General features: G+C 24.7%; 1 protein-coding gene across 4 annotated transcripts in view; it reads left to right on the forward strand.

Moving 5' to 3' along the window:
• LOC122854453 (glutamate receptor ionotropic, kainate 2-like) overlaps positions 1-25,328 on the forward strand; it is a 55,588-nt gene that overhangs the window by 26,583 nt on the left and 3,677 nt on the right. For all 4 annotated transcript variants that reach the window (XR_006373963.1, XM_044155110.1, XM_044155109.1 and 1 more), the window contains 10 exons: positions 1,160-1,411; positions 8,847-9,016; positions 9,106-9,159; positions 9,290-9,454; positions 13,981-14,133; positions 18,490-18,591; positions 18,662-18,763; positions 21,154-21,336; positions 21,412-21,432; positions 23,002-23,106. Coding sequence is in view for 3 of the 4 variants with exons in the window: in XM_044155110.1 (XP_044011045.1) it covers positions 1,160-1,411; positions 8,847-9,016; positions 9,106-9,159; positions 9,290-9,454; positions 13,981-14,133; positions 18,490-18,591; positions 18,662-18,763; positions 21,154-21,336; positions 21,412-21,432; positions 23,002-23,106 (1,307 nt within the window). In the remaining variant the exon portion in view is untranslated. The remainder of the gene's footprint in view (positions 1-1,159; positions 1,412-8,846; positions 9,017-9,105; positions 9,160-9,289; positions 9,455-13,980; positions 14,134-18,489; positions 18,592-18,661; positions 18,764-21,153; positions 21,337-21,411; positions 21,433-23,001; positions 23,107-25,328) is intronic.

Below are 25,328 nucleotides of genomic sequence, written 5' to 3' on the forward strand. Positions count from 1 at the left end.
TGACATATTAAATTAATCTAAAACATTGTCATATATTATACAATTTTATTACAAACATGATGCCTAAAATTGATCACTATATCAAAAAATATTTTTTTTTACTTGTAATATACAATGAGATTTTTTTGAACAAAGAATGATCAAGTTTGTAACTGACCGATGGAAACAATGAGCTTTTTTTTTCATAAAAAGAGTTACAAAGCTCAGACAGTTTTATCATTTCTTCAGGATTACACTTGTCAGTTTACAATGTTATTAACCTTTCTTCTTTTTTCGTCTTTAAAATTTTTTTTTAAAAATAAGTTTAAAACTTTTTCATTGTTCAATTTTATGAATAGTTAATGACCAACAAATCTTATTAAAATAAACAAAAAAAAAAAAATTATATAGATATATTTATAATGTAGTGAAAAATGTTGGCAAGATATAGCAAGTATAATCAAAAATAAAAAAAAAAGTATCCAAAGATCCTACAAGTTAATGTTGTCATCGTAAACGAGGCCTAACGACCTTTCCAACTATCCAAGATAAGCTTCATTGTGCAATAAATGACATCATATAAAATCCTTCTGGTTCCATGATAATCTCAAAAGGAGTTATCTCAACGTAGTTGCAATATATTGATAAACATAAATTGTTTAACACATAATTTCGCTAATGGAATCAAGGGTTTTTTTTTAATATTCAAAAAGGAATAATAAATACTACATATGGAATATATACATTAAATTATTTATACAATCATTCCATCACTCTGTTGATGTGATTGAATCATTTTTTATTATTAAATTGAACACAGTGGCTTTTAGTTAATAAATTTAATGCACTCGGAATTTTCATTGTAGGCTAAAGGGTATTACTACGAGTAGGTTATTTCAAATACTGGATCTATAATAATGATGATGTTCAGGGAGTACCATTGATTTTACAACTGAACACAAAATCCCTGGAACATCCGGGATTTAACGCTTGTTTTTATCATTCATTTATACGAGTCGTGCTATTTAATGCTCTATAGAATATTGTTATTCACGTGAATAATATATTATATTTAATAGCACAATTATCAAATATAAATTATAATAGCATAATTAAAAATTCAAATCATTTATTTAAACTATTGATTATTATTAATATTTATGTATGTTTTTTTTTTCAGCCTGTCAACAGGTTAAATTTGGTGTTCAAGCAGTTTTTGGACCATCTGATTCAATTCTTGGTCAGCACATTCACAGTATATGCGACGCACTGGATATTCCACATCTTGAAGTCAGGCTGGATCTTGACATTGAGGCTAAAGAATTCAGTATCAATCTGCATCCCGCACAAGCTTTGCTCAATGCTGCCTATCAAGACGTTATGAATTTTCTTAATTGGACAAAAGTTGCAATTATTTATGAAGATGATTATGGTAAGTTGTTTATTTTTATTAAATTATGACAGTATAAATTTTTAAAAAGAAAAAAAAAGGGTTAAAAGCTTTAATTAAAATTTATAGCTTAATATTATTTGTCATTAATAATAATATTAACTTTAATAGTTAATTTAAAAATAACTTATGGTTAATTTAAAAGTTTAAAAAACTTTATCTATCTGATTAACTGAACACTTTGCTTATTGTTTCATCATCATGATTACCACAGAGTTTTAAACTGTTTTCATTCCTCGTTGTTTTTTATTTACTTTTTTTTTTTTTTTTCATTTATTTTATGTATATTAATTTTTTATTATTATTTTTTTTCCCTCTTTCATTCTCATTATAATATTTTCAGTTTTATCGATTCATTCAAGAATTTCTCAACACATCCTACACTATACTCAATTTTCTTATAATTTTATTTTTTCTTTTCTTCACCCTCAATATCTGGAATGTGGTGGTGGTGGTGGTGTCGTTATAGATGTTCATGCTTGACGAAAAAAAATAAAACATAACAGCATACCCAATTCATATATAGTGATGAGAAAAGTGGATTCTTCAAGTTCAATAACCATCGTGATAAAGTAATCATATCGAAAAATGAATATTCATAAGACTGGTATGACAGTTTATTAAGAAAAAAAAAAAAGGCAATATAAATGTGCTCTCATCACCTTGATTGGTATTCCAAGAAAGTATCTTTATTATAAAACCAAATATTGATCAATTCATCTTTAATATTCTTTACCCTTCTTTGAAAAATTTAAAATTCTTGAATTTTTATTGGAAAGAAAAAAAGAAACAAATATATAATTGAAGAATTATTTATTCATTTTATTTTTCTTTTCCAATATCACCAGTAGTATCGTGAAAAGCATCTAAAGATTCTTTTTGCTATGAGTTAAATATAGATTGACTCTTTTAAGACCCTGGCTTCTCAACAAGACATAACGATGTCATTATAAATATCAGCGAAAACATTATTATTTGATTTCACGATGAAATATAATTTTATCATCAATCTATATTTTCCTATTAATTATAAATCATATTTCATCATAAATTATAAATTTTCTATTTAAAAAAAAATACATAATTATTAAACAATATTTCAATTTATTTATTTATTTTTATTTTGATGAAAAAATATTATTTTTCATTGATAATAAACGAAAATAAAGAATAATGAAATATAAAAAATAAAAGTATAAATGATAATTTAAAAAAATGTAGTAAGAAATGAGTTTCCTTAAAAAGCCACAAGGTTTTTTTATTTTTATTTTCCTTCAGCAACGGATGGAATCATACACGTCGATTAAAACGTCCACCCTCGGAAACCCCTCATACCATTGCTTGAAAATTTACGAGATCCCAGTGTATTTTCCGGATCACAAAATACGCGTACATATACACGTTAGATACTTGTCCAACCTGTTCCAAATTCCCAACACGAACTGGCAAATTTTTTTATTTTTCTTTTATATTTATTTATATTATTTCATATATATTTTTATTTTTTTTTTCTTTCTACGTATAATTTTTCTTTATTTGTTTTTGTATTATTTACTTGAAGATAGATAAAATTGGTTTATCCAGGTTGAATTTATGAAGCTCATGTGGAAGTTATTTATGTATGTAAAATTTTTATGCAATTGTAATTTTTAAGTATTTGTGTCAGACAAAATTTTCGAGGTGAGATTGTGAGAAAATAGTCTGACAAGGGTATGATAGTTTTTGGTTTAAGAATTTTCACATTCACATGTTATTCTGTTAGCAAATCTAGATATGCTAAATGCAAAGCCTTAGTACTTAACCTTTAACAACAAAATCATTCATACAACTTTGTTTAAAGTGTTTGAGAATAATCCCTTAAAGTTTTATCTTAAACTTTCTAAAATATTATACAAGTTTTTGTTTAATATTAAGAATACAAAATTATCTTTCTCAGTTTCTGTTTGGTTTATTAAAAAATATATTTTTTTATTAAAATAAATTTCTTTTAAAATAATACAAAATATTATCATTTTAAAAATCAAATAATATATCAAAATTTATTTGTCATTTAAATCAGTTAAAATTAATTGTTATTGATTTTTTATTTTTATTTTTATATACAATTTTATCAACACAAAAAATATGCAGCATTTTTCAATTTTTTTTTTTTTGAATCACTTTTACTTTGAATCTAGATAAAAATTTATTTATCTACAATTTTAATTGTTTTATTATTTAAATTATTTAATATTATTATTATTTCATTATTTCTTAATTTTACCAGAGAGATTGGTAATCATAAAACTTTTTTTTACAATTTTGCCAAGGGCATAAAAAGAGATATTCCAAGTGAAGATTAACTTCAATAAGTTTTTAGATGAGTAAACATGAATTTAAAGTTTCATCACTAAACTTTTGACCTTGCCAATATTTTGCTAGTAGTAAAAGCAAAAAAATATAAAAAAATCATCAAGTCAATCTGTACAGATCATAAATAAAATTTTCATTTTAACTTGAAAATTTTATAGCAACGTTAAATACGATAAAATATATTTGATGATATTTATATAAATAATTTTCAAGTAAATATTCAAATTAAATGTAAATGTCAATCATAAATTCTTGTACCTCATATAATATTTTCAAAAAAATTAAAAACTGTCGTAAATTTCATTTACCAATGTTATTTTTCACTAGAAGAAAAAAAAATTATTTAAACGTGTGCTGAAGAGTTACACTATATCCATAATTTATTTTGATGCAACTGAAGATGCATCATTCAAACCTCCACAGTTTTCTGTACATAAAAAAAAAAAAAAATGCTTGATTCATTTCTGTTTGATAGAATTAGATTTTTAAATTTATTTATTTACATATAAAATAGGCTTGATTCATTCTTACCAATAATTCCAAGTCAGTTTATTCTTTGTTATTTCCTGAAAAACATTGATGTTGTTTAACGTGCATATCACTTGTGGAAATTGAATATTATTCATGAGGATTTTCTCGTACTAAAGGACTTAACGTTGTGTTACCGAGATATAGTATATTTTATTATATTCGAAGGGAGAAATCGTAGAAGGGATTAGATTTTATGACCTTATATCCAAAGAGAGTTGACAATGATTACTACTGTCTTGCTGATAAAGTGCACAATGCATGGAAATAAATGTATACTTATTTATCAAAATGTTTATTAAATTTTTCTGTTCATTTTTTGGTCTCGGAGAGATTTTTTTTCTGCTTTTTTTTTTTTTATGTAAAATCATTTTGTAGGTAAATTTTATTGACAAGTTTATCGATTTCATACACACCATCTGTATTTTGATGTGCATGGAGAACATGAAAATACACTAGATTTCATATGTCATTTCCAATACGACGAAAAACGAATGCACAATGCTTTCAATGGAAAAATAAAATTGCTGCTGTTGCTCTAGTTTTTTTTAGTATACTTTCAAATCTTCTTCTTTTGGCATTTTTTGTGGTTTTTGAAAAAAAAAAAAAAGAAAAATAAGATTAAAATAAAATCAATATAGATATAAAAACGAATAAATTCATGCTCGAAAAAAATTAATGATATAAGAAATATATTTTTTTTTCATAGTAAATAAACTTGTATAATATTGTGTCGAAGGGACTAATAATTCTGTCTAAAATACTTGGCAAAAACAGACCAATATTTCGATGATTATTTTTTTTTTTTATTTTTTTTTTTTCAGTTGTTGTTTCATACGCTTTTTGAATTTTCAATGAATTTTTGTCTGCTCCATTACTTACCAATAAATACAATGTAGTGAAATGACAGTGCCTATACTTTTCTACGTGACTTTCAAGATAAAAAATATATAAAAAAAAAAATAAAATCATTTCTTATTTATATATCAAACATATTTACATCATGATAAAGAATAATTTGAAACGATGATTATATATTATTTTGCTAGTATATATATTTATGAATTATTTTATTTATTTCATATCAATATTGATTTTTTAATCGAATGATTATTTAATTTTATCGATCTGTTTATTATTATACGAATTTTTGAATCACATATCCTATTTATTACTACTGTCTAGATTCTCATTAGTTCTAATAAAATAAATATTAATGTATGATATTATTATCTACGTCTATACATATTCAATACGTAAATCTTATAAATAATATTTATTAAAAATTTAATATATATTATTATATTATATTTACATCATCAGATTCAAGTAAATTTATTTTAAAAAATTAACCATATATTTTTTGCATTATTTTTTATTTAACATATTTTATTATTATTATTCAATAGAATTTAATTATTAACAATTGCAAATTATTATTTAGAATCAATATTTTTTATTAGTTAAAAAAAAAAAAAAGAAAAAAGTTTCGATTATTTCATTTATTAATGACAAAAAAGTTTAGAAATGAGCAAATTGGCCTCGAGGCAAATTTGTTTACAATATTTTTGTGTTTTATAATCGTCGATACATTTTTTATTGCTGTTTGATGATTTTTATGACCCAATTGTATCGTATGATGATATCAAAACGAAAAAAACATATTTTTCTTATTGTAAATATGATGCTGTAAAAATTTTTGTTGTCTTTGATAAACCATAAACAGACCAGTTGACAAACCAATCCATATTACTCGTATAAATCATATCAATTGTGGTATTCCTAAATGCATTGTCTTCAACTTGAAGCATAGGGTTTCTAGAAAGATCAAGATGAAGAGTGATAAGTCCTCCAAACATTCCAGGCATGATGACCTTCAAATCATTTTTTGCTAGATTCAACGACTGAAGTTTCAATCCTTCAAATGCTCTCGATTCAATATATTTTATTGAATTACGACTGATATCAAGATGTTGTAATTCATACAGAGCATTAAAAACATTGTACTTAATTGTTGTGAAATTATTTCCAGTTATTTCAAGTGTTTTAAGATGATTAAGATCTTCAAATGTTTTAGGCCAAAGGTGCTTCAAGTTATTATCATGCAATCGAAGAGTAGTTAGCCAAAATGGAATTAGAAGCGTAGAAAAAGCTTTCGGTTCAATTTCAGAAATAATACATTGTTTAATTTCCAAAGTTGATACGTACCGTATTGTTGAAAACAAATCAGCATTGACACGATTCAATATGCTACTATGAATTTTTAAAGTTTTTAAATATCCAAGGTTTCTCAAAACTTTTTTTAAAGTTGGATGATTTTCATTGACAATCAATTCCAGTTCAGTTAATAATTTAATTTGTTTAAATAAATCTTCAACTGGTGGAATATATCCTGAATTAATTTTCAATACTCGTGTTTGTTTTAAACCTCGAAAGGAATCTTCATTAAGACTGATCTCACTGTTTTTTATAAAAGACAATTCAATTTCGGAAATTGAAATATTATCAACAAATGCATTTGCAGCAATACCTTTGAGTCTTGATTCTACATAAACAAATTTTGTAGCATTTTTTAAACTTTTGTTTTTATGACTACTCTCTTTAACAGATACCAGTATGCCTGACCTTTCACAAACCGTAAAACCATTTTCAATAGTTTGACAATATTCACAAGTAATTATTGAAATTACATTTAATAAAAACAAAATTTTTAAACAAATGGAAAATGTATTTTTATCCATTTTTTATATTTGAATATTATTTTCAACTAACGTCGTAGAAACACACCTTTGGCCTTCTCGTTTACTAATGAAACATTAGTTTTAAAAAATCAATTTAAAGTTCGTTGACCTCATTCGATTAGTATTTATTTTTTAAGTTTCAGTGAGTTCAAAGATTGAAAATATATAACAAGATAACCTTTGGAATATTAAAGTCCTTATTTTTTATATTATTTATAAAAATATAAAAATAAAAATCACGCTTGCAGAGATGATCGATTAATATCATCATTAAAAAGAATTGAACATGATTTTTTTTTTTTTATAAAATACAAAATGGATAGATTATAAGATTTGTGGTATATAAATTGGGAAAGTGCATCGTAGTTTTCCGTGACACCATGGTATCTAAGATAGTCCCAAGAGAAATTATCTGTCTCTTTATTGCAAACCAAACTCGACATTTTATTTTTACTTTTTTTCATCCCAAATTGTTGCCAAACCAAATGGACGATTCAGCCAATTATCTCAGACGTTTTCCTCAACACGAAAAACCTGGCACAGTTGGATTTATACGTTGCTTTTATTTATCGCCAGGTTACCTTCATCTTATTTGACAACTTTATCATTTTTTTTTTATTTTTATCCTTGTCATAATTTTAAATTACTCAATAATATTTTCCAAGTGACAATAAAATATAGTTGAAAAAATCATTTCTAAATATTAAATATATTATTCATGAAATTTAACAGTTATTTATTTTTATTGAATATTATAATAATTAAGCTCAAAAAGTAACATCAGCAATAAATTATTAATACCATTAAAATTTGACTTTTATACCTAAGTAATTAAACGTTTATTTTTTTTATTTTTTTCCCTTCATCAAGTCAAGAAAATTATTAAATATTTAAATTAATATAAAATTTAATATTCAGTCCATTAATTTTTAATCAAAAAGTTTAAATTAATCTGAAAATTATAATTTAACATTTGAAATATTTTAAAGTAAATCCCATTGGTGGCTAGTGTAAATCGAACTTGATAAAAAGTTTCTTCAAGTGCTTTGTTTGTAGTTTTCACAACTTTTTATTTTTTTCTGTGAAAAAATAAAAAATAGATATAGAACAAAGAGTTTTAGGTGGTTTGAAAAGAGACACCGATTAGTAGTATCACCGTAGTGCCAATGAAGACTAGAGAGGATTCGATAAGACCCTTGGAAAAAAAAAAAAAACAAAAAAAAAAAAGTATCGAGAGTATTTCGATTGTTGAGACGTGGATATAAAAAAAAAGTGTGAGAATGCGAAAATGTTAGAGAAGGAAAAAAGAAAGTTCATTTTGGTTGGATGAAATGAAATTGTAGTCACAATTCCCTTGGGTTATATCACCCTCTCGACACAACAGGGTCATAGGAGCAGTACTCAGTTGCTTCTTACCTTCGATTTTGTCACTTTACTATTTTTTTATCCACTCAGTTGTCGACAAACTATTTCGAAAAAAAAAATCATATATCTATATGTATTACTAGTGATCGAAAATATACCAAGCAAAGAAGACCCACATGTTAAGATGATACCTTGATTACTCTGGCACTATACCACCAACGTATCGATTTCATCGAAAAACACGAATGGCCGTTCACAGGTTTCCCATACTCATTTAACGATCGTCGTGAAATTTATTTTATTTTTTCTTATCATACTAGAGGCTTACTAGCAAAAGGCTATTTTAAGAATGAAGAAAAAAAAGTTTCTTTTTTATGTATACAATTGCTTAATTTTTTTGAATAATTTTAATTTTTGAAATTTCATTTTAGGATTCATCAAGTTACGAGATTTAGTGAGATCAAATCAAGCCATCGATGTGGTTCTTAGACAGGCAGATCCAGATAGTTACAGGCAGGTCCTAACTGATATTAAAAGCAAAGAAATATGTAATCTAATTGTCGACACTAAACCAGAAAATATGCATCATTTTTTACGCATGGTAAATATTTATTTTTATTAATTTTTTAAATCAATAACAAATTATATTAAAATTAATTATTTTTCATATTTATTAAATAATAATTTTAGATACTACAATTGCAAATGAATGACTACAAATATCACTACCTCTTCACAACTTTTGTAAGTAAAATATCAATATTAAATTATAAAAAATATATAAACAAAAAAATTAATAATATATAAATGATTATTGAGTCATTGAATTGAAGAAAAATAAATTGAAAAATATAAATTGAAATATCTATTGTAGGATATTGAAACATTCGATCTCGAGGATTTCAAGTACAATTTTGTCAATATCACCGCTTTTCGTCTAGTCGATGCAGACGACGTTGGTGTCAGGGGAATACTTCGTGACATGGAACGTTTTCAGCCAGCTGGTAATACAATTCTCAATAAATCACGTGTCATTCAGGTGAGACATTTATTCAAATTAATATATTTTTTTTTCAAATAAACACAACACAGTTAAACGAAAAAAATAAATTCATATAATTTTATAGCTGTAACATTTGTGAAAAACATTTTCTACTCTGTGTTTTTCTCACAAAATAATTTGGTATAACTATAATTAGAGCATAAAATTTCACATTGCTATGCAAAATAAAACAGACAAGGTACACGTGTGTGTGTAGACATAATAAATATAATATTTTTTATTTTAACATTGATGTCTACTCACCGCATAAATACAACGAATAAATGTGGTCACATCGATTTCAGTAAATGTTGCTCCATTTATACCACAAACCGAATTTCATCCTCATTTTACAACTCAACAATAGACTGTAATTTTTCATGCAACAATTCATAAGCTTTTTTTATTTTTTTTTTTCAAAACTCATCCAAAAAAAAGAACGTTTATTTGAGATAAAAAAAAAATGAATTTAAATGATTTGAAAAGCATTTGAAATTCGATGTATTCCATCATCCACTTTTTCCTTCGTTTGTGCAGTCTTTTATTTGTGTCCGTGTTAAACGACCGTGAATGCCTGTGGCTAAAGATCAGAAAAAGTGTAGCCACAATCAAGGGAGTTGTAGAAAAGCTAGAGGCACTTGTGTGCTAAAATAAAATAAAGACTTGAAAAATAAAATATATAAAGTAAAGCAAAGAAAATACAGGAAAAAAAAAAAAATGAGATAAGAAGCAAAGTAAAAATAAAATTCAAAATAAAGTTTATTCTGAATTTTATTGAAGACGAAAACTATGAGCTGATGATTTAATCCAAGTTTTAAGACAGTGAGAAGTTAATGAGAAGCAAGTTGATTATAAATGTAAATAAACTAAGTACTTCACACTTTTGAGAAAGTTTTTTTTTTCTTTTTAACGAAGCAAAGAAATAAAAACATAATGATAGTAAAAAAAATATATATAAATAATAAAAAATATGTCAAGTAAATAAAAAATTGATGTAATGAATTCTTCATTATTTTTTTTTAGAGAGAATTTTATATCACTTGAAGGTAGTGAAGTAAAAAAATTCAGTGTAAAAATAAGATGTTGTTGGTCTCGTTATAGCCGAGTGAAATATCAGGTAGCATATTGATTCATTCACATGATGAACTCATATTTTTTTGTCGGAGGTATTTTATTTATTATACGGGCTGCTTTGGGTTGATAGTAGTTAAAATAATATTGATAGTAGTCAAAAAATAAAAGTGGTAGATATTATTGTCTTATTTTTTTTTTATTAGAAAATTATAAAATAGAGGCGCGGGGTTGCTCTTGTATATATAAAAAAGATACTGAAAATAAATTAAAAAACCATGTAAAATAAAAAGAACGTAAAAGTGGATTTAAAATTGTAGATACGGTGTTAATGGCTTGTTCACGACGTAGATGAGGTAGCCAATAAATTAGCAAATTTTCACAACATAAAGTGGATAACCCTCTGACACTAAATTTTACTATCTCGTAATATTTATTTTTTTTTTTTTATCAAAAGTAGATAACTAGGTATCCGTTGTTAAATATATTATGTAGTCATATTTATAAATAGTAAATGAAAAATAAGATTGAATATCAAACGAGCAAAAAAAAAAATCTGAACATAAAATATTTTTTACACTTACTGGTGTATAATTACTGGTTGAGAGTTTCTCTGGTGCATGACCTTACATAGTTGATATAAATGTTGATATATGCAACCCAACTACGTGCCTAAAGTTTAATGAAATTTAAGATAATGTTTTATTGTTGATTCATTCAACAAACTACAACAGCTTAATTTTAAAACTGTTTATGATTTTTTTATCCATCTAACTTTAAATATAAAATCGAAATAAATATAAATTTCTGTGATTTCGTTCGTGTCAAAAATACGACAGTAACTTTACTATGAATACGAGACTTTGACAACTGTCATGCATTTGAGATGACATATGTTGATGAACAGTAACATGAAAACACATATCATCAAAATCAAAATATTATACTTGACATAAATATTTCATCGCTCAATAAATATGTAAAGAGAATCACGATGATGACACTGATATTTAATCAAAGCAAGATGTTCATCTTTGCTTATATAAAAATCTTATATAAATTTTTTTATTACGAGCAGAAGGTCGATTAGTATATATAAAATTTCAAAAGGCTGTCTAATGACATGGACACCAGAGTTCTTAACTGATCTTCAAGAATATTTTTAAGTTATTCTGCTTATTCAACGGATGGAATGCAGTGCGCAAGATGAGCCATTTGTTTTTTTTTTTTTTTTCGGTTAGTTCACTAGAGTATCTTGGTATTTCACTCTAAATGCAAATATTTTATCGCATATAAATATAAATTATAACACGACAGAGTATAAAATAATATAATATTATAGTTATGTTTATAAATAAAAAATATGAAGCGTAAGAAAAAGTTTACCAGAGTAATACCTGCGTTTGAAATTTAAAGACAAAAACACTCAAGATACGGAAATGATAGATAAAGACAAACTGTCTCGATATAGATTGAATATAAATTTAAATAGATGAAGAAAAAAAATGTAAAATTTTACAAGAAAAATATGAATAAATCAAATTTTAAAATAAAAGACATATATCAAAAAAAAAAAACAATGAGAAAAATCAAATAGAATCACTTGATATAAAATATTTTTTAAATTTGAATATAAAAATAAAAATTTATGCGTGTGCCACAGATAAATGTAACTTTTTTTATTTGAATTTTGTTATTTTCAAATGAATAACTTTGTTCAAGTACAAATGTTTAAATACTTTTTTTTTTTAATCAAAAAATCTAATGTGGATTATTTTAAAAATAATCAATTTTACAATTAAATTTAATTTCAATTGGCATTAGTTAACGCCCTAGTTTAAATTCATTCGATTATAAAAAACATTAGAATACTTGTTCTTGACAATAGCCAAGGGAAAAAATGATAGAAAAAAATAAACAAAACCTTTTCAGCCAACGAAAAGACGCTATGGAGTTTTACACATGTACTTTTTAATATAGGAAGATCTCATTTTTCTTTTTTTTTTTTTTACTAGATTTTAAATGCAATATCCGTATTTTTCTAGTGTCTTGAATATATACCACCAACTGTAAAGTTTTTCTTATCTTTTTTATCATTTCAACTAGTCAAGCTATTCAGTTCTATTTTAAACACTTTTCCTGAAGTTGATAAAGTCATTTGGCGTTGCTGACATTTTTTTTCTTATTTTTTTTTTTTTTTCACATTAAAGCTTGTATTGACTTTTTGTATATTTTTTTTAAAAAAACTTTTCTTCACGATCAAATATCTGGAAAAAAACCAAAAGTTCAAAGTCACGTTTATTTTCTACAATGCTCGTTTACATATTTTTTTTTTATTTATCAAATTAAAAGAATTTTTCTATTAAAAAATACAATAGTAACTCAATTAAAAAACAAAACTAATAATATAACAACTATGAAAATTATTAAGTCATTAGAAAAACTTTATTAACTTTATTTTTTTCTATGCCAAAGTATAAATATAAATTCAATTGTATTTCGAAAATCATGTACGTGTAGAGTAATTGTATAAATAGAGTAGCCAACTTAGACCACGACACCTGAAGATAGTTTTACAACCTCTCTTTGATTATCAGATTTCATGTTATCTTACAAGTTTCAATCCCTCAATATTTACAGTGCAAATAAACCCAGTAATTGCCTGGATCAAGTCAAGTTAAATTTTAACTCTTCTCATGATTAACAACATTGAATCAAGTCAAGCAAGCACTTCATTAATTCAAAAACTTTTTACATGAATATAAATCAATAAGAAAAGAAAATATACTTTTTTCAAATTTAAATATATTTCAACTAGATTCATAACGGTAATAATATGAATTATGAGTTTTAAAAAATTATTTTAATATTTATAAATAGTGGACATTGAAGTATAAATAAAATAAGTCAACTGAGAAAACTCGTATTGTTTTCGGGTGAAAAAAAAAATACAGACGAAGATGCATTAGTGCATTTCCAAGTTTATTTTCTAGACGTTTTGAACGACGAGAGTTGACGGGAAATTGAAAGGAAATGCCCTCATTTAACTTTGCTTCTTTGCACTTGTAGATGGACTCTACCTATATGCAATATCCTGTTTTTTTGTTTTTTTAATACTAGTTTTTCTTTTGATTTTAACGAAAATATTTTTTGCTTTTTTTTCTAATATTTATATCAAAAAAATTCTTTGTTTGTCTTTTAACTTTCAACTCACAATTATTTTTAAAATCTTGCTTTTATCAATCTCACTTTTATGTAAGACAATTTTTGTAAAAACATATTTTTATTTTTAAAACTTCGAAACAATTGAAGTAGAAAATAAAAATCAAAGAAATTGTTTATTGTATAAATGACAGAATTTGTATTATTTATTTATATAATATTTATCTAAAAAATATGTTTGTCATGTTATTTTATTTTTTTAATAAATTTATATTGTATTTTTGTTCTAGGCTGAACCAGCTTTGATCTATGACAGTGTCCAGGTATTTGCTGTTGGTCTTAGAACCCTGGAACAATCACATGCCCTTCGTCCAGCAAATGTATCATGTGAACTTGAGCATCCCTGGGACGGTGGTCTTAGTCTCATCAACTACATAAATTCGGTAAGAAATAAATATATATTTTTTTAAAAAGATATTCGAAATTTTCTTGTCAACGAATCTTGCAAGTAGTAGTGAATTAGGGTGATATTTTAGGGATAGTTTCTCGTGAAAATTGCAACAATATTCTTTGGCAAAAATCCAAATTTTATGACATCTGATACGTTTTCCATTTGCCCTTAAAAAAAAAAATTAAAACTTAAAAAAATGTATTCTATTTACTGATGGAAAAAAAATCAATTAAAAATTTACAATCCATTTGAGAGCCGGATTTATAATTTTTTTTTTTTTTTTGTTCATAATTTAATCTAAAACTTTTACTTTGTTATTCAACAAATAGAGCAAATAATTGTGTTAAAGTAGTTCAATAAATTAAAATAACGGTATAAATTTAGTGTAGTAGTATAAAAATTGTAAAAGTATATTGTGTATATGTAACTAAAGCTCTTGGCACTCACGTAAAAGCACCAGTACGGATAAATTGTTTAATACGACATAATGAATGGCACAAAAGCTGTCATCTGCAAAAGCCACAAATCCTTTTGTGACGTCGTACAACGCCCTTCAGGAAGTGACCCTCTTCATCTACCTCAAAATTTTATTCTCCACTATATATCCATTGATACCACTACTTTTTCTCACTAAGATTTTTCTCACTAATAAGAAAAAAAATATATATATTTGTACATATAATTTAAATCCTATTTTTGTGTTAGTTCTTTGTTTGATATTTTCATTATTTATTTTTTTTTTAATTCGTCAATTTTTTATCTTAGAACCTTATTTATAAATTATTCTAAAAAAAAAATAACAAAAGAAAATTTGACATAAATTTTCAGTGACTAATTATAAATTTTGATAATATATTTCAACTAATTTTATTACTAAAAACATATGTAACTATAAAATTATAAATTATGCTAATTTAAAAAGTAACATCATACAAAATACAATGTGTTTTTCATGAATATGGATTATTCAACTCTTTTCGTGTTTTCATAAATGTCAAATTTATATACAAACAAAAAGTATATATATTTAAAACAAGAATATATATTTAAAATAACAAAAAAAAAAAAATTATAATATTTCTCTTTACATCTTAATTATTGTAGTGTAAAATAAATCATAAAATAGAATATTGAATTCTTGAAATTTACTTGTTTGATATATCTTCATATATGAGTATGTATAGATTGTAGAAATTTCGAATTTAGTATATATCGAGATCGTAATTACAGATGCATGTTCACACCTCAGTTATATTGAGATTACGTATTCTATCATAGTGTGTGTATATGATATATGCACATGTTGAATTTTCAAGCATGTCAAGATCGTTATTTTGTGCTAAAATATATATATATTGCCATCATAATTTGTATAATGTGTAGGTGTGTGTGATAGTGCACTGACACTATTTAAACGAACCAACTAAATCGTGTCAGCTTTAAATTTCTATTGGATATATCCAGATACAAGGTTCCGGATATACGTGAAAGGGATTATTGAGCGTCATGTTTTAGATTTTGGCACATTACCAACGACGATATTATCATCATTATTGTGCCATCTTTGAGTGAAATTTATTCGTGCTTAAATTATTTTTTTTCTCTTTAAATATTATTCATTTTAGGCTAAAAGATTGAGAAATTGATTTAATTGTTGAGATTTAATGGAGACAGATTTATCGATTTGAATACTCAATAAAGCTATCACATCAATTGAACGTAAATTAAATCGAGTAAAGAGTAATTAATAGAAAACAATAATAAGTTATTCAATACAATACAACTTCATAATCTATTTTCTGAATGGTACTTTTCACAAGCTATATATTATTCAAACTCTCTATGAAATCCCTAGACATTTATTCACGAAACATGAGGATTAAATTCAACAAAGCTATGTGGGGATCAACTTTTCCACGGCTCTGTTTATCCGACTTTAGAATTCACTAGAGTTTAGTGTCATGCAACCTACAAATTTACTAGAGTCTTTTTTTTTTTTTTTGCTTCTGAAAATCAACAAAATAAAAAATAGTTTGAGTCTCAGTTTATATCTCTCTTAATATATTTGTATAAATATTTGTTTTATTTAACATGAAATTTAGTTTTTAACGTGAGAATTTGCACCTATTTTTAAATCAACAAGTGTTTGTTGAAATTATAATTAAAGCTCTTTAATGAGACTTAAATTTTCAGCGTGTATATGAAAAAAAAATAGCCATGATAATTATTTTAAATTTCATTACAAGACTTGTGACTTGGAAATTAATTAAATAAATGTTTATGATGATTAGTTTGAAGAATGTAAATCAGTTAATCAAGGGACAAAGTTAAGTTAAATTTATTTTGATACTTGATGAGCTAGATCAATGTGGTTTATGTATTACAAAGTGATGTTAAAGTATGCAAGTAAAAATAATTGAAAAAGAAAAATAATATAAGTACAGTGGTTGAACATCATGTTCGTACCAAAGTAAATTTAGCCACTTTTGATCCACAAGCAGTAAGCACTCACGATCCTGTACTACCAAGTTAAGGTTCAGATTGTTGATAAAGACTGATGGAAATAGACAGTCTTAAATGGCTCATGGTAAAGAAAGGAAAATGAAGGAATGAGAAATTTTCACTTGCACAATGTGTCTTGTTCTTACACAACACTCTCTTTCTTTGTCACTCTTTTACTTTCTACTACAAAATAGTTTGAAAACCCTCAAGTTTTGTCTCAACTTAAACATTAACCAGTTCCTTAATTTATGACCATACTTGTAATCCGAGTTTCAATTTGGTCTTCTCGTTTTACTCACCAACCAACTAACTTTATTGTCTTTACTTTACTCATGTTACTTAAAAAGTGACATTTTGTTACTATCAAATATACAAAAAAAATTATTCATCTTGTTTACTTTGCTTATTATATATATTTTTTTTAAATTTAATATTAGACAGTTGATTGATATGAAATTTATTAATTTATCTTTTATTTACTAATCTCAATCAATAACAATTAATGAACAAAAAACAAATAAATAAAAAAACAAACGAAAAAAGCTGAATGGTATTTTTGGCTTAATAACCAATGTCATATTCCTATCGCGTACAAAAGATATAACCAAGTAATGGAGAAGCTTGACAAGCAACGAGACAGGATTTAGCACTGAGTAGACTCATGCCCAGAGCTTTGAAAAACTTATTCTCAGTCAAAATGTGTAGCTAAAAGTTGTGCAACTTTAACCATATATGTAATCCAAATGAAAAAAAAAAAAAAATAACTAAAAATGTCATGTGTTTTGACATCAAATAAATTGAATCGAATATCAAACTGACAACGCAACCACAATGTCAAGGGATTTTTAGTTATCTAATTTTATAAAGTTCCAGTCTAACATAAAAACCAGAAGAGAAAAAAAAAATATATATATTGTAGTAATAAAATAAAAATATTCAAATCGTGTTTTACAATATGAAATCTTGGATTTCTTGAATGTAATGTAATATTATTAGAACTCAGTGAAATAGAAATTCAGAGAAGCATCAAAGCTAGTAAATAGATGCATTTAAGTTTATATCAAATAATAATTCTCGGTTAGATGGTAAATTGAGAAAAGAAAACTGTTATCGATGAATATCAAGAGACACTTGATACTTGTTCTGACAGCATTTTATTTTTTTTTTTTCATTACATCATCATCATTATTATTATTGTATTTTCACAGTCAATTCTATAAGGCTATTATTGCAAAAGATTTTCCAACTTTTCAAGTGGTAAAAGAGGTAATACCATTACCAGTAATAGTTACGGAAATCTTCATTTTGCATATACATTATACCTACTTTTTATTGACATGATTATATACATATAGCTTTATCAACAGAGAATATACATATATATTATTTTTTTTTCAGTACTAAAGAAATATGAAATAGTAAAAAAACAAGATTTATTCACATAGATATTGACTGTTTTTCTATCAGTACTTTTTAGATAAAAAAAATCAACGAAAAATAAAAGTTTAACAAAAAATTCTATAGAAATTCAGAGTTTCTTTTACATTTAAAAATATAAGTAATACACTACATCAAATTTCAAAACACCAAAAGCGAGAATTCATCCAAAAGCTTTTTCTTGCATCTTACTGAAAGAAAAAGTATAAGTATATAAGATGGATCAACTTAAGTTGAATTTAAAGAAATGAATAACTGTATATATTTTTTTTATAATCGATTTTTAGTACTGATCTAAAGTTAATGTACTTTTAACTTGAAATTTATATGTTTATTTATTTATTATAATTTTTAATAATATTATGGTAAATTTTTTTAGTAATTTTGTATTTTTTTTTTTTTATTACAGGTGGAAATGAAAGGACTATCTGGTCCAATTGAATTTAAAGAAGGCCGTAGAATACAATTTAAATTAGATTTATTAAAATTAAAACAACACTCACTCGTAAAGGTAATTTTTATATATTTTTTTTTTATAAATACTTTTATAAAATTATTATTTATTTTAATTTATATTTAAGGTCGGAGAATGGAGTCCTAGTTTGGGTGTTAATGTAACAGATACAGCAGCATTTTTTGAGCCTGGAATTGTCAATGTCACATTGATCGTCGTAACAATACCAGTAAGTTGTTTGAAAAACAAATATAAATATTTAAATATTAATAATTTAAAAATAATCAAAAATGACAAATAAATAAGTGTTGAAATAAAAAAAAAATAACATACATTGAGATGTTGAGAGGATGTTCAAAGGAGACAACAGTTTATCCATTGAATTTATGAGGATGTATAGTAGTGTAACATGGCCAACAGAGTAAATATCGTTATTCCGTGTATATGCAGAAATAGCAAGGGTGTTTCAAGTGCTTTTAGAGTTTGGGGGTGGATAAAATGTGCTCTATAGTTTATATGCTTGATCGAGAAGTGGATATAACACGTGACTTGCTCAATAGTCTGGACTGAATATACACTTTTTTTTTTTTTATCATAATTTATTTCGTTCATTTTATAAAAATTTTATTATTCGTATAAGACATTTGTTTAATGGCATATATAAATACAAAATTTTAGAATATCTAAAATACATAAAGTAAATATTTTTATCAGTCAGTATAAATTTTTTATTATACATTTTTTATTTATTTGAGATATTACAAATCAATATTGATATATTATTTATTTAAAAATAAAATAGTTAATAAATTTATGAAATATGAGTAAATAAAGTTATGAGATTTAATGTAGTTGCACTTTGAAAATTATGTTTGAGATTAACAAGCAACTTCGTTAGTATGTTCAAATAATTTATACAAAATTTACAAGTAAGCGTTTACAAACAATACCACATTTAAACATTATCAACTATCGTCATTTTATATTATGCTCGTTTACCTTCAAAGCAACTATACGTTAATGAATCTTCAGGGCTTCTTCCATACAGACACATGAATATCTAAATCGACCAATTAACAAAGTACTTTACTATATACATGCATTCATCAACTGAATCAATTTTATTATAAATCCACTAACGTATTTAAATTTACACATAAATTTATTCATATGAATGTTTTTCTCTTTATTCTATATAATTAATTTTTGAGCGAATCCCTTTTGTGCGCTTGGAAGCTGTAAAAATATTTAAATCGAAATGCCAAAATTGACACAGTACATTTACTTTGCTATATATGATAAATAATTTATTTCTCTAGAAAAAAATATAGCTTTCGAAATTTTTCTATTCTTAAATTCAAAACCCAATAATGTTTTTTAAAATATACAAAATATTTTAGTCAAAGATAAATGGCAATTGATCACACATTTTTAATATAAAATTAATTATTATTATTCTTTTTTTCGATATTATTTTTATTCATGATTTCGAGTATAGACACTGTAATTTTTTTATTTTTTTTTCATTGAGGTAATTCGTAATTTAATCAACAAATAAAGAAGTTACCGTTAGTCGAACGTGCAACGAGAACTTTAGTTTCAAATAAAACCTGTAGCTACGGGTTAATAATTTTTTTCTCTTTTATTATTATACTTTCTATAACAAATTTCTCTCGTTGATTTGGTCGCATTTTTTTTTTTTTTTTTTTTTTCTTTTTAAAATATTTTTTTCTTTTCAACTGTCGCTCATTATTGTATATTGCTTTATATTATGTGAGTCGTATGTATTTAAAATATATATATAAATCTGTGCCAAATACAGAAGAAGTTGTACGTGATGATGCAGAAAATCTACATTCGTAACAATTGGTTTACTATTTTTTTTTCTTTCGTAAATGTCCTTGAGGCAACAGCAACGAATGTATATTTAATATATCATTTGAAGTATTTTTTTTCCAACTAAAAATACAAAGTATTTTTAAAAAATATCAAATCAAATCATACATGTTTTTTCAATTTATTAGCATTTATTATTGTATAACATTTTTATATTTCAAACATACAATATATTGAGACTTTTTTTTTTTGCTGATGCAAAACTAGATGGAAAAAAAAAATACCACTGACAAAGCAACAGGACGAAACTATTTTTTTTATATTGCATATTTGCATTATAAAATATATGCTCATAAATAAAAATAAAAATGGCATTGATCATGTATAAAACACCGTTGAGAACTGTAAATCAATTATGTGTAGTGAAACACTGTAGATGGCTGGGTTTATATATATCCGTATTTTCGCAATATTAATTAAATTTTTTGCTCCATGAATCATAATATATACAAATATATATATATATTTACTTTACTCTATAACAACTCAGCGCATTTTAGTAATAATTACAGCTTCAAATTTTACGAGTTTATCTTTATTTATTTCAATGTTTTTCAATGTATATATGATACACATTTCCATTAACTTTTTTACGTGGAAATATAAAAAAAAGAATAGGTTTTTTTCGAAATAAAAATTAAACATAATGACTTGTATTTAATTGATTATTTAAATAATAATAAAAAAGTGAATTTTAATGTTTAACATTTATGTTTATTACAGGAGCAGCCATATGTTATGCTGAGAAACACTGGTAATTTTAGTGGTAATGAAAGGTACGAGGGATTTTGCATCGATTTGCTAAGAGAAATTGCACAAATGGTAGGATTCACATACAGAATTGAACTTGTGCCTGATGGCAAATATGGCGTTTACAATTACGAAACAAAAGAATGGAATGGAATTGTACGTGACAATAATGAAATTATATATTCTATTAATATTTATTACAATTTTATTTATATATTTTTTGTTTTATAGGTACGTGAACTAATGGAAAAGGTAAATATTTATTTATTTAATTAATTTATGTTTTGAATATTTGTCCGGGATACATACAAGTAAACAAAATTTTTTTAATAATTTTATTTTTATTTTTATTATAAAAATAATATTTGCGAAATATTTAATCTAATTCAATTGAATAAAACAAATTTATTCAGCTATTCATCATATCAAAAGTTGAGATATAAAAAAAAAATTTTATAAATTTTCTCTTTCACTTGAACATATATTAATCGTTGTAGATGAATAGTATAAAAAAAGAAAAGGTAAAAAAAAAATCAGATAAAAAACACAGTAAGATAATATTAATAAAAAGTAAAAAAAAAATTTCGAATAACCTTGTGTAGTAACGAGACTTTTGTTCGTTGAGTATGAATTGAGAAAATAATTCCTCTGGTTCTCTCGGCAATCAAGTCGAAAAGTTGCAATTAGAGGAAAATTTTACGAAATGGTATGGTGAATTGGATTTTTAAAAAAATAAGTAAAAGTAAAAAATTAGTAAAATAGTCGGTGTATGCAGAAAAGACATAAGAGAAGAAATGAAAATGGGGTTGAGGCTAGAATTAAAAAAGAAAAAGATAAATTGAAAATAGTAAAAAAAGAAAAATCCTAAAGATCCATTATCATGCTTTTGGCAATCATAACTCACTTTTTTTTTTTAAATTTATATCATTATTTTTTTTTCCTCAAAATTAATGTCTGACGTTGTTTAACTTTATACTACTTTTTTTTTATATATTTCTTTTTTCACATATTTTTCGAGGTTTTTTTTTATATCAAAAACAAGCTGAATAAAAAAAAATAAAATAAAAAATGTATTGTTAAAAAAATTTCGAGTGAGAAAAGTATTAGGAAAAAATAAAATAAGTGAGAGGGAATTTTGGTGAGTGCACGATTATCGGAGATGTTCGTCCAGGCATTATGGAAATCGTGAATTACAGCTGGGCATTCTTTATTTTCTTTTTTTTTTTTTTCCTCAACATCATCCATCCCTCACCTCTTTCAATCTCTCACACGGTCGCCCAAGGATTTTCAAGCATGACAAATCACCCAGCAAGTTCTCGCACAGATTTTCCAAGCTCACAATCATCTTTTTCTCTCCATCAACGTTGAAAAATAAAAAATTAAAATGAAAGCACTTTTTGCGTATTTGTATTTTTTTATCATGAACCATTAATTTTCGTGAAATATTTTCAGTGATTAACGCAGCCTAAACTAAATTCAAAGAAAAAAAAAAAAAGAATCAAGTATAATAAATTATAAATAACAAAAGAATTAGAATATAAATATTTAAAAATACATGAAAATTTAATGAATACTTTGTCTCGTTAAATTATTTCGGTTTAATTGACATCAAATAGACATTGTTAGGTATTTTGTATATTCATCTGATATGCATTCATTCATAGAGTTAACTTGCCTCAATGAACATTAAACATCAAATGAATATGTAATATTTTATTTTTAATTTATTTTGAAAAAAAAATAAAATAATATCCAGTTACATATTTTATTATATAACATATCAATTATCTATACATTTATTTTAATTTTTTTTTTCAACAGAAAGCAGACCTGGCAGTTGGATCGATGACAATAAATTACGCTCGGGAAAGTGTCATTGACTTTACGAAGCCATTCATGAACCTGGGGATCTCCATACTCTTCAAGGTACTATCAAAGGGTTAACAAGACACGTAACGTATAAAAAATAAAATAGAAAATAATTGAATAAACTTTGAAAGAGACATCATCTTGAAATTTAAAAAAATTAATACTTTTTTTTTTTTACGAGTTGTTTTGATCACGTGGGGATATTACTAGCTCTGTCATTACGACTTGGCAATTACGTTTGTTCTAGAATGAGCAATACAAATTTTTGAATGGTCTCCTAAATAAAGTTCCACTTAAATTCCAGTTAACCATTGGAAATTACTTGGAAGGCTATCATACTTTTTATTCCACCTCAATTTTATATTCTCTTTTTTTTTTTTTTTATTTGAAAATTTTTATTTAGTTTTTTAAATACATTACTTGATTTATTTCTCTATTTTTTATTGCACATTTTATCTCATTTTTATGGACCTTTTTTTTTTTTTACTCATCACCTGCTATCCCATGAGAAAGTATTGTTAAAATTTAATTTTTTTTTTAACAGTTTTCACAACCCTCTGTTGAAACTTGATATACATTAATTAAATTACCACGAAAAAAATTAAAATAAAAAATTTCTTTAGTTATATACATTTGAAAGTTAAAATATTTTATGATTTTTAAATCATCAATTTATTTTAACATGGTTTTTTGTTATTTAATTATTTTTGCCATCTGCTTTTTAAGCTCAACTATTTTGACTTTATAATTATGAAATTTTGTAATTAACAATGTAAGCAAATTGCAAAAACCCCACAATTATAAATCAAGAACAAAAGTAAAAGATGAAATTAAAAGAAAAAACTTTTACAATAAAAATTTAACCAAAATATAATTTTTCATTAAAAATGAAGAAAAAACATTCAACAATTTTAATGTCAATTAATTTTTCAAATGTTTGTTTCTGTATCAAAACGTTATATTTTATTTACTGAATTTTTTATTTTTTTTAATCCACGAGATAATTATGAGCATGCTTTAATTACTTATTTTCCACTCTCTTTGATGTAGAAGCCAAAAGTACCAATTTAATGTTAAATATTCGTATTAATTCAACCACTGGAAAACTTTAGCTTTCACTAAAAAGCATACGTGCATAAGCATCACTGAAAACTTTACGTGCAATCAGCTAAACTCATAAAATTTAAGTTAATTTTTACTCTATGTTATCACTCTCTAACAACGAAAAAAAAAAACATTGAGTGATGATAATTCCCAGCAATATAATTCAAAGATTATCATTATATATTTTTTTTTCTTTATCAAATCTAATTTGCTCTTTTTTCAAACATACTGTTGTGTTTTAACAAACAAAAACTTCTAATTTCCAATGATTTTTTTACATAAGAAATTAAATTTTTTTGGTGCCAAATTGTCATTAAAAACAATAAGCCTTTTATCAAATTAACTGTAAGCACTTGATTAATTTATTTTATTTTTATTCTTTCTATCAGTCTCTATCATTACCACAAAAATTAAAGTTTTATTGAAAAACTTTTAGTTGAAAGCAATGTCTATTAAATTGTCACAAATGATTTTATAGATTATTGATTAGATATTGAAATAATAATAACGATAATGCAGTGTTAATTGACGTAAAATTTAACAAGTTTTACTTACTGATAAATTCATTGGTTTAATTTGACTTTTCTTAATTATACCAATCAATGTCTATTTTATCCTGACGATCAGACAAATCATTTTCGATAGTAACCAATTAATATCAATTAATATTGCCCTTGGGCATCTCATTATTTATCTCGACCCTTTCTTTGAACCATCACAAAAATAAAATTAATATATCTATATATTTTTGAAGATAAATTTAACCTTATAACATTCATCTTGAAAATCTCAAACGTGACTCAATAATATTGAAATTCTATCAAGCGCAAAAGACTTCAATTAAATTATCTACTTTGATGTTATAGAAAATACTGAAATACATAAATTTCTTATGCTTTTCTTTATAATCTATTTTAATTTTCTTTTAAATTCATTTTACAATCTTGTAATAATTTACATGCATGAAAATTTTGATCCTCAATTTACAACGATAAAAAATGAAAATAATAATTCTCATTTCTCATGCCTCCTCAATATTGGAAAATTTTTAAATGCAAATTCAAGTTTTAATGAAAGTACCTAAGGGTATTTATTAAAATAGACAATAATGTTGTTAAAAAAATATATAAATAGCAAGTTTTAAATTATTTTTTATAATGTTATTCAATCGTAAT

Source organism: Aphidius gifuensis, linkage group LG4 (assembly GCF_014905175.1).
Source record: "Aphidius gifuensis isolate YNYX2018 linkage group LG4, ASM1490517v1, whole genome shotgun sequence".
In the NCBI taxonomy this organism is placed as follows: domain Eukaryota; kingdom Metazoa; phylum Arthropoda; class Insecta; order Hymenoptera; family Braconidae; genus Aphidius; species Aphidius gifuensis.